We start from the raw sequence: 15,432 nt of genomic DNA on the forward strand, positions 1-15,432 counted from the left end.
TTCAAAATATCTGCAATTTTATTTCTAAAATAAACTGAAAGGTGGGAAAAATCTAAGTAAAATCCCAGCCCATCCTCATCTTTTCACCGTTCGAAATCTCTCTTTCTCTCTTATCCACTTCAGCTGTCATCCTCATCCAACGCTGGGATTTTTCCACTGCCGTGCCGTGGGCTGGCTTCTTCCCCAGCCGCTCCTTCTCATCTCTCCCTCTACGGTCGAGCTCCCAGCCTGCACTTCGGTTCTCTGCGTGTGGCTTCGCTCCTGGAGCAAAAATCCCGCCGCCCCTGCGCAGATTTTTCCAGCGTCTATATCTCTGTGCGCAGGTCCAAGCCACCGTTCAGCTCGAGAAGAAAATCCTACCGTGCTCGATTCTTCCCTGCGCGTCTCCTCCGCTTGGAGCTTCCTGCGCTCCCTGCGTCCCTCTGTGGCCGGAACTCCCTTCATGGCCGGAGCTCGGACGGCGCTCGGTCCTGCCGCCTGCCCCAACGTCGACTATCTCCAGCTCGCCCCCGACCTCTTCTCTCCCTGTCGCGTCGCTCTCTCTCTGCTCGCTCTCCTCCATGGCCGCCGTGGGCTCGCCGGCGTGGTCCGTGTCCTGGCCGCCGTGGTGCCGCGTGCCCATGTGCCAGCGCATGCCCAGCTCCTCTCCGTCTGCTCGGTCTTCTTCCTGGAGCGAGCTCTCTTCTCTCCCATGGCGTCCGGCATTTCTCCCTGTCGCTCCTTCCATGCCGCGCTCGGACTGAAGCTTCCCTACGCGACCTGCCGAGCCTCTTCCTCTGCCAAGTCCCTTTCCCCGCAAGCCCCTGCCCTCTCTCTGTCAGCCGCACGCTCTGCGCCCTGGCTCCCTCGCCATCGCCGGAGTTCTTCTGTTCGGCTCCAGCTCGATTTGGTCTTCAGCTTTCTGCGCGCGCGAATCCGCCGTCGCGTCTTGCTCTCTGGTGGTCGAGCTCGTTCAGCTCGCCTCCTGTCTTCAACCATGGATGTAGATGTCGGCCGCCCTGGATTGTTCGCAAACTCCGCCGCTTGATGCCGCGTCTCCAGCACCAGTGTCCCTGCTCCCTGTTCCTCCATGGCTGTGTCGCGCGCGTTTCGTTGTTCCTGCGCGTGCTATCGTGAAGCTCTTTGTTCGTCGTCATCGCTCGGTCGCACGACAGGCTGATTGCGTGTCATGTGTCGCACATCCTAGGTCCTCGTCGTTGGGTTTCGTGCGTGCTCGCGTTTACCGTCAAGTCGTCGAACCCGTCATCCTCTGCTCAAACTCCACCTCACCAGCTCGCTTCAAACACGATCTCGTCGTCAAGCTTCGCCTTAGCCTTATCTCGTCGGTCACGCTCGCCAGATGTTCGATCAAGGACTTTAGCCGAAGGATGTCGTCGTTCAGGCAACTACCAAATCGAGTTGTGATGTGGTGAGCTGATTCGCTATTTTTACTATCGGTTTTATGATCGTAAAATAAGACGCTACGTATGCGTATACGATTAAGTTAGAAATACCAGTAAGGCGAGGTGTGCTTCGAGGAGTTTAGTTGCTGAATATATTCGAACTAGTTCTATTTTGTATAATATAGTATTTCGGTGACACGTAGGTTAAATTTAGTATTTTAAAATGTCTAGACAATAATATGGTTAGTATTACTATTGACGAATTATAATTGTTTGATAAAATTAAATTGGTTCTTGGGAAGCAAGGTGGTATAATTTATAAAGCGGGGGATGAATTTAGCATTTAACCAATTAGCTAATGAGTTGTGTTTAGGCTGATTATGTTTAATGTGTTGTTCGTGATGTTTGCGTTAGGTTCGTTTAATCTAGAAAACCGTGATTATTGCGCTTAGTCGTACGCTGATAACTAGTGTTTTCCGTAGAAAATAGTACAACGTCTCGCCGCTAGGTGTTTAATTCACCGTCGTGTAGCCTTATTTAGGTTTGTGATATTCTTGTTTATATGTATTCATGTGCATTATGCAAATCATTTAGGTACGTTGATTAACCACGAGATGCGGAGAACTTGAGTCAAGTCGACCCCAAGCGTGGGCTAATCCGTAGGATGAAGCTGATGGACCAACCTGAAGATGGTTAAATCAAGCAAGTGCTCGATCGAGGGATACTCGTCAAGTGGTCGTCGCCTAACAACACTAACCTAGTGTTACCCAGGCAAGCCCCGGTGCATGCAACCCCTTTCCTTGTGTTTTTAAATACTTTTCGCACACTTAAGTCTGGTGAAATGTGCATTAGGTTCATAGGAATTGCTTGAAACCCTTTGATGCATTGCTTTCCTTGATATCCATACCTTTATAGATACTTCTGTGAAGTATCAAAATATGATTTACAAAAATGCTTAGCCTTGCTTAGATCTTGTGGATAGAGGTTGTCCTTAATTTAACTCGAGAAAGGATGGCTTCTACCTGCAAGAGTAATTTCATTTGGAGAAATGGTGGGATCTTACTGCAAAGTTCCCTGTGATGCTCTTTCATCCTAAGGAACAGACACAATCCTAAGGGTGGAAATACTTAAATCGAGACTTGGGCTAGGAACAGGTGATGCTCCGCCCGGGTCAATTAAGGATTGGATGCGTATGTAGGCCTGTTGATCAAGGACTATCTTATCTAGCCACATGCCCTGAGAATGGGACAGGGTAAGCTTGAACCCGGCTATTCCATACATGAAAAGACAATCGCGCACTGGGCGTGGAGAGATGGCGAGAGTGGCACGTACCCTCCTGGCAACGGATCGCCTAAAAGGGGTGGTGTACTCTCGGGTGGCGCGGACCTGTTCATGCAGTGGAGGATCCGTGGGAATAGTAGACATCAAGGTTTACGAGAAACATATGTCGTGTGGTTAGAAATCCTCAGCTGAGTAAATCGATTCGGATCGCCGTTATATCCCCGGAGAGTGGAGACTTGAGCTCCGACCTACAACCTAAGTCAAGATGTGAACACTATGGATAAAAAAATGATGTTGTATTGATGAGATGATGAAATTAGACTAGATGCAAACAGAGTCTATTAAATATTTAATCTGGCGTTAAAATATTGAAAGTAAGGACTCACTTTAGTAAGCTATTTCTGCAAAAGTATCTAAGTTGATTCTTGCTAAAGCCTCTCCTTGATTCCCAAATCCAGCATATCCTTGAGAGTCTTTTCTTTAGTCGGGTAAGTCTTGCTGAGTAATTCCATACTCAGGGTTTTATTCCCTGTTGTTTTTCAGGTTATAGTTTTTGTGCTGCTGTTGATGGTGTTAAGTGCCGGTGGGCTCGGCCTTCTTATATAAGTATACCCCGCCTTTATCTTCTTATTGAGGATGGTCACTTGAGCTAGCATATATATTTCAAAACTATAAATAATTTATAACCGTTCAAAGTTTCTTTCTTTGAATCAATGTAGTAATCACTCTGATCATGTACGAAGTAAAATTTTTGTAACTTGTAAAATTTGGTAATAAGATTTCCGCTGCAAAATATTGATGTGTGTGATTTGTATTACTTAATCCCGCGGTTCTGGTTGTAAGTGGTTTATCCGGTGTCCGTGGGGCAATCGGACGGATCCTGTTAAGTTATCTGGTGCACATGCATGGCCGTCTGAGTTCTTTGAGACAAGGACAGGTGCATGTGGGCCCGATACCTTGGGAGGTTCTGCCACAGTGAATGCCCTTTTCGCTTTTTCGAATAATTTCTCGGGCCATTTCTCGGCCACCATTATCCCAGACATCGGTGAAAAATTTTCCACCAACCATGCTAGCTTCGGCCGAAGGATCTCTTGCATCTTCGAAGGACAAGGCAGCTTCGGATTGCGCTAAAATCTTTACATGCTCGCAGCCCTTTTTCTCTAAAATGGTGGCAATTCCCCTGGCACCCGAGAAAGCACATATGTCTCCGCGGCTATTTAAAATTTCCTCGAAGGCCTCAGCTTCGTGATCGATCCATTCGATGGGACCTTCGGGGTTGCCTCTTGTAAAGTTTTCTTCGCTTGAGAATGCGCCGACGCTGGCGAAGCTAGCTTTCAACTTCTTGACACACTCCATAGATTTGTTGTAGCATCTTTTCTTAGACGAACGAAGCTCTTCAACAGTTCCCTCTAAATGATTTGCCCATTGGTCGCTAAGTTCTCGCTTCGTTTCTTCAAGTATGCGTTCTTCTTTGGCTCTGGCCAGTTGTTTTCGAAGATCTTCAATTTCAAGTTTCTGAGCCTCAGCTTGACCCTTAAAAGTAGCCTCGTCTTCTTTTATTCTATTTATCAATGAATGTAATATTTTATCTTTTTCGAGACCTTCGTTCCTTAGCTCAATTACTTCGGAACGAAGGTTGCTCAGGGCAATAGCGCACCCTTCGTCTTCGGTATCTTTTTGGGCCCTGAGGGCATTGCTAAGTATAAGGCCCTGCGGGGAAGGATATGTGTGCATCAATAGATTTAAGTAAATGAAACATCTTGGTTTCAAAGAAAAAGTACAAAGATCTCATTTTTTGTACCTTTAAGCTATTGTATGCCAGGCTGTCGGCCAGATCGTTTTTCGACAGCACCGAGAGCCCGTCTTCTAGTGTTGGGAATCCGAAGCTCTTGCTCATCTCCCGACAGACAGAAATCTCCTTGCTGTCAGGGAGACAATACAAAAAGTCTTCTTCTCCACTGCCATTGAATATTAACGCCCCCTTTGGATACTTCAGTTTTTGGGCGTAAAGCTGGGCCTCTTGTTTTTCTTTTTCTGATAATTGTTTCCCCGAAGCATGACGAACAATATAATCAAGAACTTTGGGGGATGCTTCGGGGGCAATGACACTGATTTCTTCAACAAAAGTTGGCTCTGTTATTTTTTCTTCCTCGGTTTCCAAGGATTTTATCTTCGTGGGCTCTGAGGACCCAGCTTCGGCTTCAGTTTCTTGCTCTGGAGCTTTAGTATCAGAAATTTCAGTTTTCGCTTCGGGAATGGCAACAGTCTTCTTCGGAGGTGTGCTTGAAGATTTAATTGTTTCCAGAACATCTAGCACATTGACCATTCTCTTTCTTTTCGGAGTCACTGCTGGCACCTTTTGATTTTTTACTGTCTCAACATTTGCTGCAGGACTCAAAACTTCTGATGTTTTTTCCTCAGTTGGTTTTTTCACTTCTTCCATTTTTTCTGTGGATGGCGCTTCGGCCATCTCTTTGGTTTCTGGTAACAAAATCTTCGGTTCTTCCAATTCTATCCTTATTGGCGCTTCGGCCATCTCTGCGACTTCTGGCAGCAAGGTTGGCTTGGTTGGCTTTTCAGCTTCGGTGGCCGAAGAAGTTTCTCCGGTGAACTCAGGCACCGAAGCTGGTTCAATATAGCGTGGCCGATGTGTGAGGACCTTTATCCTCTTTCTTTTCGGTTCTGGCTCGCTAGAAGCAGTTGCAGCTTCTTCTTTCGTAGAGGTTGTGTTTTTTCTTTTCTGCCCTCGAATGGGATAGCGATAGTCAGGGTAGACAAACCCGATTGCATCAAACACCCGGTTCAGCCTTTTCTTTTTTCGGCCTCCGAAGGCTGCTGACAGTGCAGTATCTTCGGCCTTCGAATAAGCCCCAAGCAGTTCATCACTTAAATTTTCAATACTCTTTAACCAGTCATCATCTGGCTCAACGAATTTATCTCCGAACTTGAAAGTATACTTTAGCCTGATAAGTCCACCTTCGCCGGCCTCCTTTATGGTTTCTTGCGGCATTTCCCATTTCTCCGCGAGTGGCCATACTCTGAAAGCAATATGTTCTTGTACCAAATCTCTCGTTCCAATAAAAGAACAAATAACACCGAAGGCTCTCTGGCATTCTTCGACAGCTTCATTCATTTCAACCTTCGGCCTCCGCAGGCCGAAGCTTTGCCAAATAGGGCGCATAATTATACCTTTAATATCTTCCCATGCTGCCAGGTCATTCTTCACATAAAACCATTCTGTCATCCAGTCGCCGGGCCATCTCTTCCGAAAGGTTGGCACGGGACAGCTTGACCCAGACCGAGAAACGAAACTGTAGCAGCCAAAATTATTGTGATACTGTTCTTTACCCCAAGGTTTTGTTTCGTATGATAATTCGTGTATATTCACTACACGACGGTTCACTTACAGCGACCTACGGTTGGTTGCTAAAATGACCTTCAGCGACCTACGGTTGGTCGCTAAAAACTTTTAGCGACCCATAAGGATGGTCGCTGTAAGTGCCGTCGCTAAAGGCTTTAACGACCGACATCTTTTTAGCGACCGACCCTCCGTTGCTAATATTGTATATTTAGCGACCAACCGTGGGTTGTTGTACTATAGATTTAGCAACCAATCGTGAGTCGTTATACTATACATTTAGCAACCAACAGAAAGTTGCCCCTGATTATAGTCGTTAATAACGATAATATACCATTAATTAGCTTTCAACAACTGTTATATATACAAAAGCATCACAAATCACCAATTTTTATACACATAATCACATAGATATACAAATTTAATTAGTATTGCACAATGATAGATCCACATCACATAAACCATCAACAAGCACCACAACAAAATCATTCACAAAACCTACACATGTTATTATGTTTTGCACATATTTGCAAACACTTTACAAAATCATTCACAAAAGTACTAACGCTTCAAGTGATTCGCAAAAGCCTTCATTGAGCAACTCAACAGGATTTTCCATAGATCTTTCTCTGCAGCTTTTGCCACTTCATTGAGCAACTCAAACAGGATTTTCCAGATAACTTATGTATTCAGAAGAGAGACGTGGAGAAATGTTTATATCCAGCTGCCCAAAGAAAAGATTCACTCAAACAATGCTCATACAAAATTGCAAAATATCACTATTTAGTGCTCGCATCAGAAAGCTTGCAAGTCAAATTGAGAAGAATTTTTAGGTTCACCTGAACATCTTTGTATGGTACTGGGACTAGGCAAAACTGATCAACCTGAAAGAGTTGAAGCAATCCTGTCAGAATTATCATGGGCAATAGCATGTCATGCAGAACTTATAGCTAGAACTTAGCTAAGAAATTACTTGATTGCTTTTATAAAGAAAAGCAATCATCCCCAATAGTTGTACTGTTGGAAATCGAAATAGCAAAATACAAATGTTCTTAACTATATTTTCAGTAATCTGAAGGACTAGCCAAACAGCTTTAACTATCCTTCGAGTACTCTGAAGATTCTAATTACAATAATGTGCACCCGTGATGAATCAAGCAAAGAATAGACTGGCTTGAAAGGACATGATAAGGAGACTTGTACACGAGCAAGTAGTTCAGAATAGGAATTATCTTCTTGACCATGTAAGATGCATCTCGCAATACTGAGAAGTGGTCAACTCTACTGATGCAACCATCAGGCTCCTGTTATTCCAGACCCCTGAAAAACAAGATAGATAGCTACTAAACTTCAGACAGCTACTAAACTTCAGATAGCTGTAAGAAAACAATATGTCCACGCAGATGTAACTCTAAAATAAGGGCAAATAAATAGAAAATTGGCTACACACTGAAACCACGCCTTACAGATATAACAGCGTTATAGCTCTCAATGCAGGTTATAGTCAGCTAAAACTGAAATAGCAAACTACTTGTAAAAGACACCTGAAAAGAACCATACCTGGGGCCTCCATTTCCGTGTAGCTATGTGCAAAGCAGTATTTCCCTTCTTGTCCCGCACATTGAGAATGGAAACATCAGCCATCAGTAACTCTTCCACTACATCTGTGTTCTTGCCTTTCACAGCCATGTGAAGTGCAGTTTGTCCCTTCCTATCCTTGATCGGAACAATTCCTGGATCCCTCTCTATGAGTGCCTTGACAATACGATGGTATCCAATCCTTGCAGCAGTATGTAGGGATGTCTTCCCGTTTTTCCGCACAATCCTTATGCAGCTATCATCAGTGTCCAGTATAGCATTTACCACATCCAAGTGATCCTTGACAATTTACAAGTCACAACCCCTGGTACCAATTTACAAGTCACCTATAAGTTACTTTGATCAAGGATAGGGGGTAAAGAATAGACTGGCTACATTCCATACGATATTGTTCATGATACTGGAAATCCAATGCGTCATTGACTTTTGTAACTCAGGATGGATATACTACAAAGACTTAAATAATACGTATTAGTTCCATTTTAAAATTACCAGTACAAGCCTATGCAGCACAGTTAGCATTTTATCATGGCAACAATATGTATTACTCTACTATCAGTCTATTTACCAGGAGAGAAGTGTACAGGATTCCTTGCTTAAGTGTTATGGTAGGAACCTCTTCTCGTCTTCTGTTTTGTCTGACTTGTCTTCCTTCTTCTCTTGCTGTTTAAGAAGAGAAATAAAGAAACCTTCATATTTCCACATACATATATTACTAGACTAGTCAAGATTCGTAAATACAGGATAACAGTTCATGTGAACTGGGTTTTGTTGCTTTGGGCATATTTCATTTTCACCAAACCAGTGTATCCAGACCACAAATGGGTACACAACAATTTGACTCAATACCTGCTTTGTATAAGGTATTTGTGTGCTCTCACCAAGTAATGTTCTACTATTTCCATTCCATAAGATCAATTGTGCTTGTGGAACATAAAGAACTCCATATGCTATCCTAAACAGCAGGGGCAGAGCTCAGAAATCGGATACTTAGACACAACAACCATGGATACCTATAACTTAAAGTGACGAATAGAAATACTTTAACTAGATTTTAGAGTTACTAATCTAGATTATCGGGCATAGCACATCGACTAAATCAAGCACCACACCACTTAATTTAACAAGTAGAGCCTTATCAAATAACATAGAGTTTTGACAAGTCCACAATTTTTAAATCTAAAGACCTAAAACACTAATGGATGATACTTGCTGATTTTAAATACTAATCGACTTCCGTTGTTTAAAAAAAACTTGTTGTTTATGACAAGATTTGGTCAAACTTAAAAACTAAAACTTGTTTCGAAGACCATGCACAGTCAAATAAGTGTTTTTGAAAACTACGTACCTCATTCTTTACTACAAGGGTAGCGAGTCTAGTAATATCAGGATTCTTGAGCTGCTCAAGCTGCTTCTTCCCTCTCCTCAACAAGTACTCTATGTGTACAAAGTTCCTACGGTCAACACTCCTTGCGTTGTCACGGAACTCTGCCAAGATAACAGACTCGATCCTGCGGCGTTCTTCAGGGGCCTTAAGGCGTGCTGTCCGAAGGAATCCCCTGTACAGCGCCAAAACCTGCTTCTGAATACCAAACAGCTTTGGGCGGGAGTCCATATCATCCTTGTACAGCAATCATCAAAGCCTGATGCAAATGTAACTACAAAATGAGCTATTTTCAGACAGTAGACATGTGTTTGGACAGCAGAACAGCAAGTCAGCAACTATCTGTTTAGCTCACAATTCATAAAATATGTATCCAAAAATAGTAAACTAGAACTTTTTGGAAAGCTTATAAAGTCCTCTATAACTTTTGTATTACCATCACAACAAGATTCGACCTTTAGAAAGGTCAAACAGCGCTAAACATAAATTCTGTCCAGATTTGGACAGAATTCGACTAACTACTTCAAAAGTCCAGAACTGGAGTTTCCGAAATCCAAATCAGGTGATCCTAGACTTTTTAGAAAGTTAATAGAATTGTCTACAATTCATTTATAAACATCTCAGGTTAATTCAATACATATCAAAGTCAGTTACTACAAACAGACTTCGCTGTCCAGATTTGGACAGATTCAGACTCTATAGTTCAAACAGCTGTAACTTGATCTCTAGACCACCAAAAAGGGTGCTCCAAAATTTGTTGGAAAGCTTAAGAAAAGTACTACAATTATTCTACAATTACTAAGGGCTGATTCTCAGTTTAGCTTAGCCAAACAATCCAATTTTCGAAACCTGTATAGAATTTGGACAGATTCTGAGACTGGACTTGGAAAAATCATAACTCCTAAACTACTACACCTATGGTCATGAAATTTTTACACAAGTAATATAAAGAGATTATCTACAAATTTTATATATAACGCTTCTACAGAAAACATGATCTACTTTATTGGACTAGCTGCATAACTAAAACTATACCTACAGCCCTAAACAGCAATACCTTCAATTTAACTTCTATTTGGCTTGTAAAATTATCCTATGTTTGGCATTTAGAATACTCTAACACCTTATTAGCAAGATGTTAAAAGAACATTAGAACTACCTTGATATCGTACAATTCATATACAATAACTGGTTCAACTCATACAGCTAACAATCTCTTCAACTCAATAACTGAGTGAACTAATTAGGACACAAATTACCTTACCAACATAAAATCCCACCGGAACCCATGAAAACGCTGAGGGTTTTGGTTTAGATTTTTCATCGAGCGATTGGCAGGGGTTGTGCTTGGACTTCGTCTTCCCCCAAATCATGGGATTTCTCCTCACAAGAACACACGAATATACACACAGTTAGCATCTACTTAATCGACGCCGAGTACTAAAACGACAGGGCGAGAACAGGACCTCGTCGGGGGTCGACGGTGTTGCAGATGGGGCTGCACACAACACAAAACTCCTCATGGTCATTTCGTCGAGCACCAGAGAGATGGGTCAGCCACCAGTAGAAAGGGGCTGGACGAGTACCGTGTGCCATGGGAGAGGCTGAGTGCTTGCAGCAGCAGGGCCGAAGGGGGAGCTGTGGCTGGGGCAGGGGCGAGGTCGGCCACCAGGGAGATGGCTGGGACGGCGGCGGCCATGGAATCTGGGTAACCTGGTGGGGAGGGAGGAGATGGAGGAGGGGCAGCCATGGTGGGACAAGCCTGGACGCCTAGTGGAGGAGGAGATCCCGGTGGAGGAGCAGCGGCAGGGGCGCTCAAGGTGTTGGGCGCCATGGATCTGGAGAAGGGGAGCTGCAGGGGCGCTGCTGTGCCGTGGGAAGGAGAGGAGTAGAAGGTGACGCACCATGGGGAGGATGAGGTCGGCGCAGGGAGCTCGGGAGAGCTGGGGCTGGGTGCCGAGCAGAGGGAGATGAGCACCCAAATGGTGGCTGGACTGGCTGCCGTGCTTGAGCAGAGGAGGAAACGATGGGATGAGAACGACCTGGAAGTTGCAGCTTCGGGGAGCAAAAAGAAAATACCTGATTGGATAAGAAGGAAGAAAGGCGGTGGAGGATAAAGAAAAATGGGATTTTCCCACTTAATTTTATTTCATTCTCGAAAATACGAAGGCAAATACACATACAAACTCGAGTTGGTTTGGGTGAAATATACACGGTTTGGACTAAGCGACATTTGGGATGTACATTTTTAAGTATAATCAATACTGCAACAGAAGATAATAATAGTATAAATTAAGTAAATCTTGTGATTGGAAACTTCATCAGTTATAAAGTTAAGCAAGAACAGGCACAAAAAATCATGGCCAATGCCGCGGTGGCTGGCTGCCTGACTGGCTGCCTGACGGCGACCGCGGCCGAGGGGCGGGGTGGCGTCGTCGACGAGCGGCGGGATGGGGCAGAAGTGACGGCGGCTGCGCTTGTGGTTTGGTGCGTGAAATAGGGTTTCATTTGTTTAGTAGGCCTTTAAATGGGCTTTGGTGAGTAAATAAGAAACACAAAAATCACGTACCCCTATAGCGACCCACCATCAGTCACACACTTACTTCTATAGCGACCAACCATATGTCGTTAAATTTCTAGACTTTTAGCGACCCACAGACCGTCGCTATAAACGCATTTAGCGACCAACCGTCGGTCCATAACTTTTAGCGACCAACCGTCAGTCCCTAATAAGGGTCGCTAAAGATCAACCGTCGTGTAGTGATTGCAGAAACTTTTCGCATCAGGCTCCAGACCTTGGCTTCTCACGGCCCATACGAAGATATTCAGCCTTATAATTGCTTCGGGGGTAAGTTGATGAAGATAGACTTCAAACATTTTCAGCACCTCTACGACGAAGCTGCTCAGGGGAAATCGTAGTCCAGCTTTCAAAAAGCTTCGGTACACTACAACTTCATTCTCTTCAGGGTGTGGACAAGTCTTTTCCCCTTCGTCGGCCCTCACAACGGACAAATCCCGGAAATACCTTCCTCTCATGTTGACAAGATGATTTTCTTTGATAGTTGATTTGCCGAAAACCGCATGGCTTGGTCGCCAAGGGCGATCTTCGGAGTCTTCACCACCACTGTCCACATCATAACTGTCGCTGTCACCAGTATCTCCAGACAAACCTTCCAGAATCTCCTTGGTGATTTTTTCTGTATTAGTCTTCGACATTGCTATAAGAAACCCCAGATTCTTCTCTTCATCGAGACTCAACTTCATCTCGGTAGCAGCCTTCTTATCTTCAGACATCTTCGGGGATACTAAAAAACTGTTTTCAATGCCGAAGCTTAAAAACTTAAAAGCTCAGCAAATCTTGGTGCGCAAGAGCTAAAAATTGAGTGAGCGGGAGCAGATGGCAAGAGAGCGTGCCAAATGAGTTTGCGGTATGATCTTATTTATACGCCCAGTGCGTTGAAAATTGAAAGACCCCGCTTGTCAGTGAATGTTGCTATTCTAGCAAAGGGAAGGTGTTTTTTCGGACCTTCGGCGTAAAGCCTTCGTCCATGTCGCAATCTAAATTTATAATTTTAAAACAAATTAATATTGCGAGGGGCTACTGTTGGGGGCCTTCGGCTTACGAAGGTCCTCAAAAACAGGATTTAACAATATTTCTGGAGTATAATGTGTGAGCAGGTATCTTCGGACTCAAGTCGGTATCACAGCAGGAGAAGACCAGAATAATACGAAGGTTGATACAGCGCCAAAGATGTGAACAGGAAAGCTTCGGCATGGTAGCAGAAAATGAAACCGACTTAAAGATGAAAAGGCTATTCAGACCTCGATAGATTACTATAGAATTATTATCAAATGTAAAGGGCATGAATGTAATTTTGTATGGGCTGTGTTCCGTGCCTATAAATAGGTGAACAGTACCCCCGTACTGTTCACGCTGATTTGGACATTCGCTTTTGCGTCACGCTTGTACTTTCATCTCCTTCAAGCTGAAGGTACATTTGTAATTCGATGTTATTTCTGTTTCTACATAATGATAATGCAAAAATAAGTTAATAATAATATACAATTGTCTATGTTATTCTTCATATTCCTTATGATTCATCCTTCGTCACTGTATAGTATATTTATGAAGGTATGCCCCTCATAACCTTCGTCCGAAATTCATTATATCCTAAGGGAAATAATGCTTCGAAGGACGAAGGACTTTACCGATTAACATTTTCTATGTTGCCTTGTTCTTAACTCATAGCATTTGAGAACAAGTCCCCAACAGTGTGTTTTTGGCATACATTTGCATAATTCATCACATCATCTGTTGCATTCATACAAACATTCATTAGACATTCGAAGGATCATCATCATGACATAAAGCACATACATTAACAGGAAAGACATAAAATGCTTCGTTGAATATGAAGATGCTTCGTCTCGAGATAAAAGAAGGGGAGGTACTTCGTCTCTAATGAAAAAAATATTTCGATGTGAACAAAAAGAAGGGAAGGTGTTTTTCGCCTTCGGCTCAAAAGATTGCAAGCGATGGTTTCGTCCACAACAAAGCAATTCATACAGGAGCGAAAAGGTGAAATTATATTACAAGGTATTCACAAATAAGTACAATATTTTGTTCAAACTGTCAGTTACAATAATTTGCCAAATGATGCAAAGAGATCCTAAGCTTTCTGCAGATAGTTACAAAAGTTCTAAGAATCTTAAGAACGTTCAGCCCTTCGGAACAAGCTTCGGCTTAACGACCTTCGGCACCACCATTCTGCAGAGAAAAGAAGGTATGAAGAAATTAGGAAATATGGTAAAGTAAAACCAAGGTAAAAAAGGCAGGTAAAAGTTTCATACTGAGTTAAATAGTTTTCGCTCTTCATCCCCGGCCAGTTCGCGCGCGCCTTTTGCCCAGATTTGAGTGATAAATCTGTTCCCTATGCTTTGGGCTTCGGTGGGAATGTCAACTAGATCTAATGTCGAAAGATTGAAATTTGGCTTATTAACAGTTTTTGCATGAGTGCATCCGGCCTTCATAAAAGCTACAGTTGTACCACGAGAAGCCACTAGGGCACAAAAATCCCCGTGCCCGGTGATAACTTCACCAAGGCCTTCAACTTCATTTTCAATGTGAGCAAAGGCCTCGGGGATGTCTTCGACCGAAGGGTTAGATTCTTTAGAAGTAGCTCCAACCGAGTTGAATATCCCCTTCAACTGGTTAACGCACTGAGTGGCGAAGTCAGCACACTTGTTCCGAAGGTTGTAAAAAGCTTCACGTAGCTTCGTATTCCTTTCAGTTTCGGCTGTGACCTTTTGATGCATCACGATGCCCGATCTTCACGACGTAGGATCAATCTTCAGATAACTAGCTTCGAAGAAGCCAAGATAACTTGCTGCAAGCAGCGATAACTAGTGCAACCTGACAAATAAAACTCGAAGCCAACCATCGTCTTTGACCGACAACTTGAATCGAGGATTCGCCCAGCCACACTCTCAAAGAACCAACCAACACAGCCTACAATCAATCGAGGAGACCTCGAAGGGAGTAGGAGCACCACTTGGGAGCGGATGAAGCCGCCGCTTCTGCAATCCCGCGAAGGAATTCACAAGAGCAAAGGGGTAGAGATCACTTTCAATATTTGTTAGCACACAACTGAACAAAAGGGTTCTGTTTTTAGATTATCCAAAGCTGCCTTACATCATAGACATAGGGGGGTATTTATACTAGTAACAACCAGCCTTAGAGAGGTATAAACACGAAACAAAAGTATTTTCACGTGCTAATGTGAAGGAGCCTCTTCGGGAGTTCTGCAGAGCTGATTTCCGTGTGGCTGTTTGACTTCTGCGCAGCCTTTAGTATTTTGATAATAACTTCTCCTAGGAATCTCCAAATGATGTGGGGCTAGATGCGTTGGAAAGCTGACTTGATAAGCTTTCTCACCATGTGTAGCATGCTTAATGAAACTTTGTAGAATGAGGCAGTTTAATACGAAAACTTGGTCATCAAACAGACTGTTGACCTTCTGACCAGTCAGCACTAAAGTAGGTCGGCTGCCTTTCTGGTAGATTTGATTAAGTCGGCCTTAGAAGCATTGGAAACGAGACTTCAAGAGCTTTCCAAAAAGTACTTATGGGCCTTCATAGCTTTGGGAATCAAAAGATATGACTTTTTCTTCTGGACGGTTCTGTTGCGCTGGACTGACTCGGACATAGCTCTTCTTGCTGATTCGCCCTTGATATGTTTTGTCCTTCCTCTTTGGTGAACCTAAGTAATATCAACATACATGACTTAGGTAGCATAAAGTTCTCATTAGTGTTTAATTGAAATTCATAAAGTAGCACGTGCACCTCTTGCTGTAGCTTCTTAGCTCGGCTACGTGTAATTGGTCCATCAAAGACTTGGGTTGGTGATGATGTTGGTTGTACTTGAGTTG

At 43.4% G+C, this 15,432-nt stretch overlaps 1 protein-coding gene and 2 long non-coding RNA genes across 4 annotated transcripts; 1 reads left to right on the forward strand and 2 right to left on the reverse strand.

Annotated features, from left to right (window-relative positions):
• The first annotated feature begins 356 nt into the window (after positions 1-356).
• Positions 357-2,153, forward strand: LOC100192063 (uncharacterized). The gene is made up of 2 exons (NR_160015.1): positions 357-1,408; positions 1,977-2,153. It is a non-coding gene; the product is annotated as an uncharacterized lncRNA (long non-coding RNA).
• Positions 2,154-6,506: 4,353 nt separating this feature from the next.
• On the reverse strand, positions 6,507-7,362 carry LOC118476042 (uncharacterized). The gene is made up of 3 exons (XR_004855300.1): positions 7,225-7,362; positions 6,861-6,905; positions 6,507-6,745 (listed from the first exon to the last, which is right to left on the reverse strand). It is a non-coding gene; the product is annotated as an uncharacterized lncRNA (long non-coding RNA).
• A 475-nt stretch (positions 7,363-7,837) lies between these two features.
• Positions 7,838-10,689, reverse strand: LOC103638067 (succinate dehydrogenase assembly factor 1, mitochondrial). 2 transcript variants are annotated; one of them, XR_004855299.1, is made up of 5 exons: positions 10,591-10,689; positions 10,471-10,502; positions 8,969-10,384; positions 8,189-8,283; positions 7,838-7,924 (listed from the first exon to the last, which is right to left on the reverse strand). XR_004855299.1 is itself a non-coding variant. In XM_008661059.4 (3 exons), the coding sequence occupies exons 1-2, from the start codon at positions 9,233-9,235 to the stop codon at positions 8,224-8,226; spliced, it is 327 nt and encodes a 108-aa protein (XP_008659281.1). In that variant the 5' UTR covers positions 9,236-9,388; the 3' UTR covers positions 7,838-7,924; positions 8,189-8,223. The 2 variants fall into 2 exon arrangements, 1 of the variants encoding a protein (XP_008659281.1); XM_008661059.4 differs by lacking the exons at positions 10,471-10,502; positions 10,591-10,689 and having other exon boundaries at positions 8,969-9,388.
• Positions 10,690-15,432: the final 4,743 nt, after the last annotated feature.

Source organism: Zea mays, chromosome 1 (assembly GCF_902167145.1).
Source record: "Zea mays cultivar B73 chromosome 1, Zm-B73-REFERENCE-NAM-5.0, whole genome shotgun sequence".
Lineage (NCBI taxonomy): Eukaryota > Viridiplantae > Streptophyta > Magnoliopsida > Poales > Poaceae > Zea > Zea mays.

What these genes read in the sequence shown, in the direction of transcription:
- LOC103638067 (XM_008661059.4), bottom strand. Translation starts at nt 9,235, where the DNA reads ATGGACTCCCGCCCAAAGCTGTTTGGTATTCAGAAGCAGGTTTTGGCG. An exon ending in CCCTTGTAGTAAAGAATGAG is followed by an intron (nt 8,284 to 8,968) that starts GTACGTAGTTTT and finishes CTTCTTAAACAG; the next exon opens with CAAGAGAAGAAGGAAGACAA.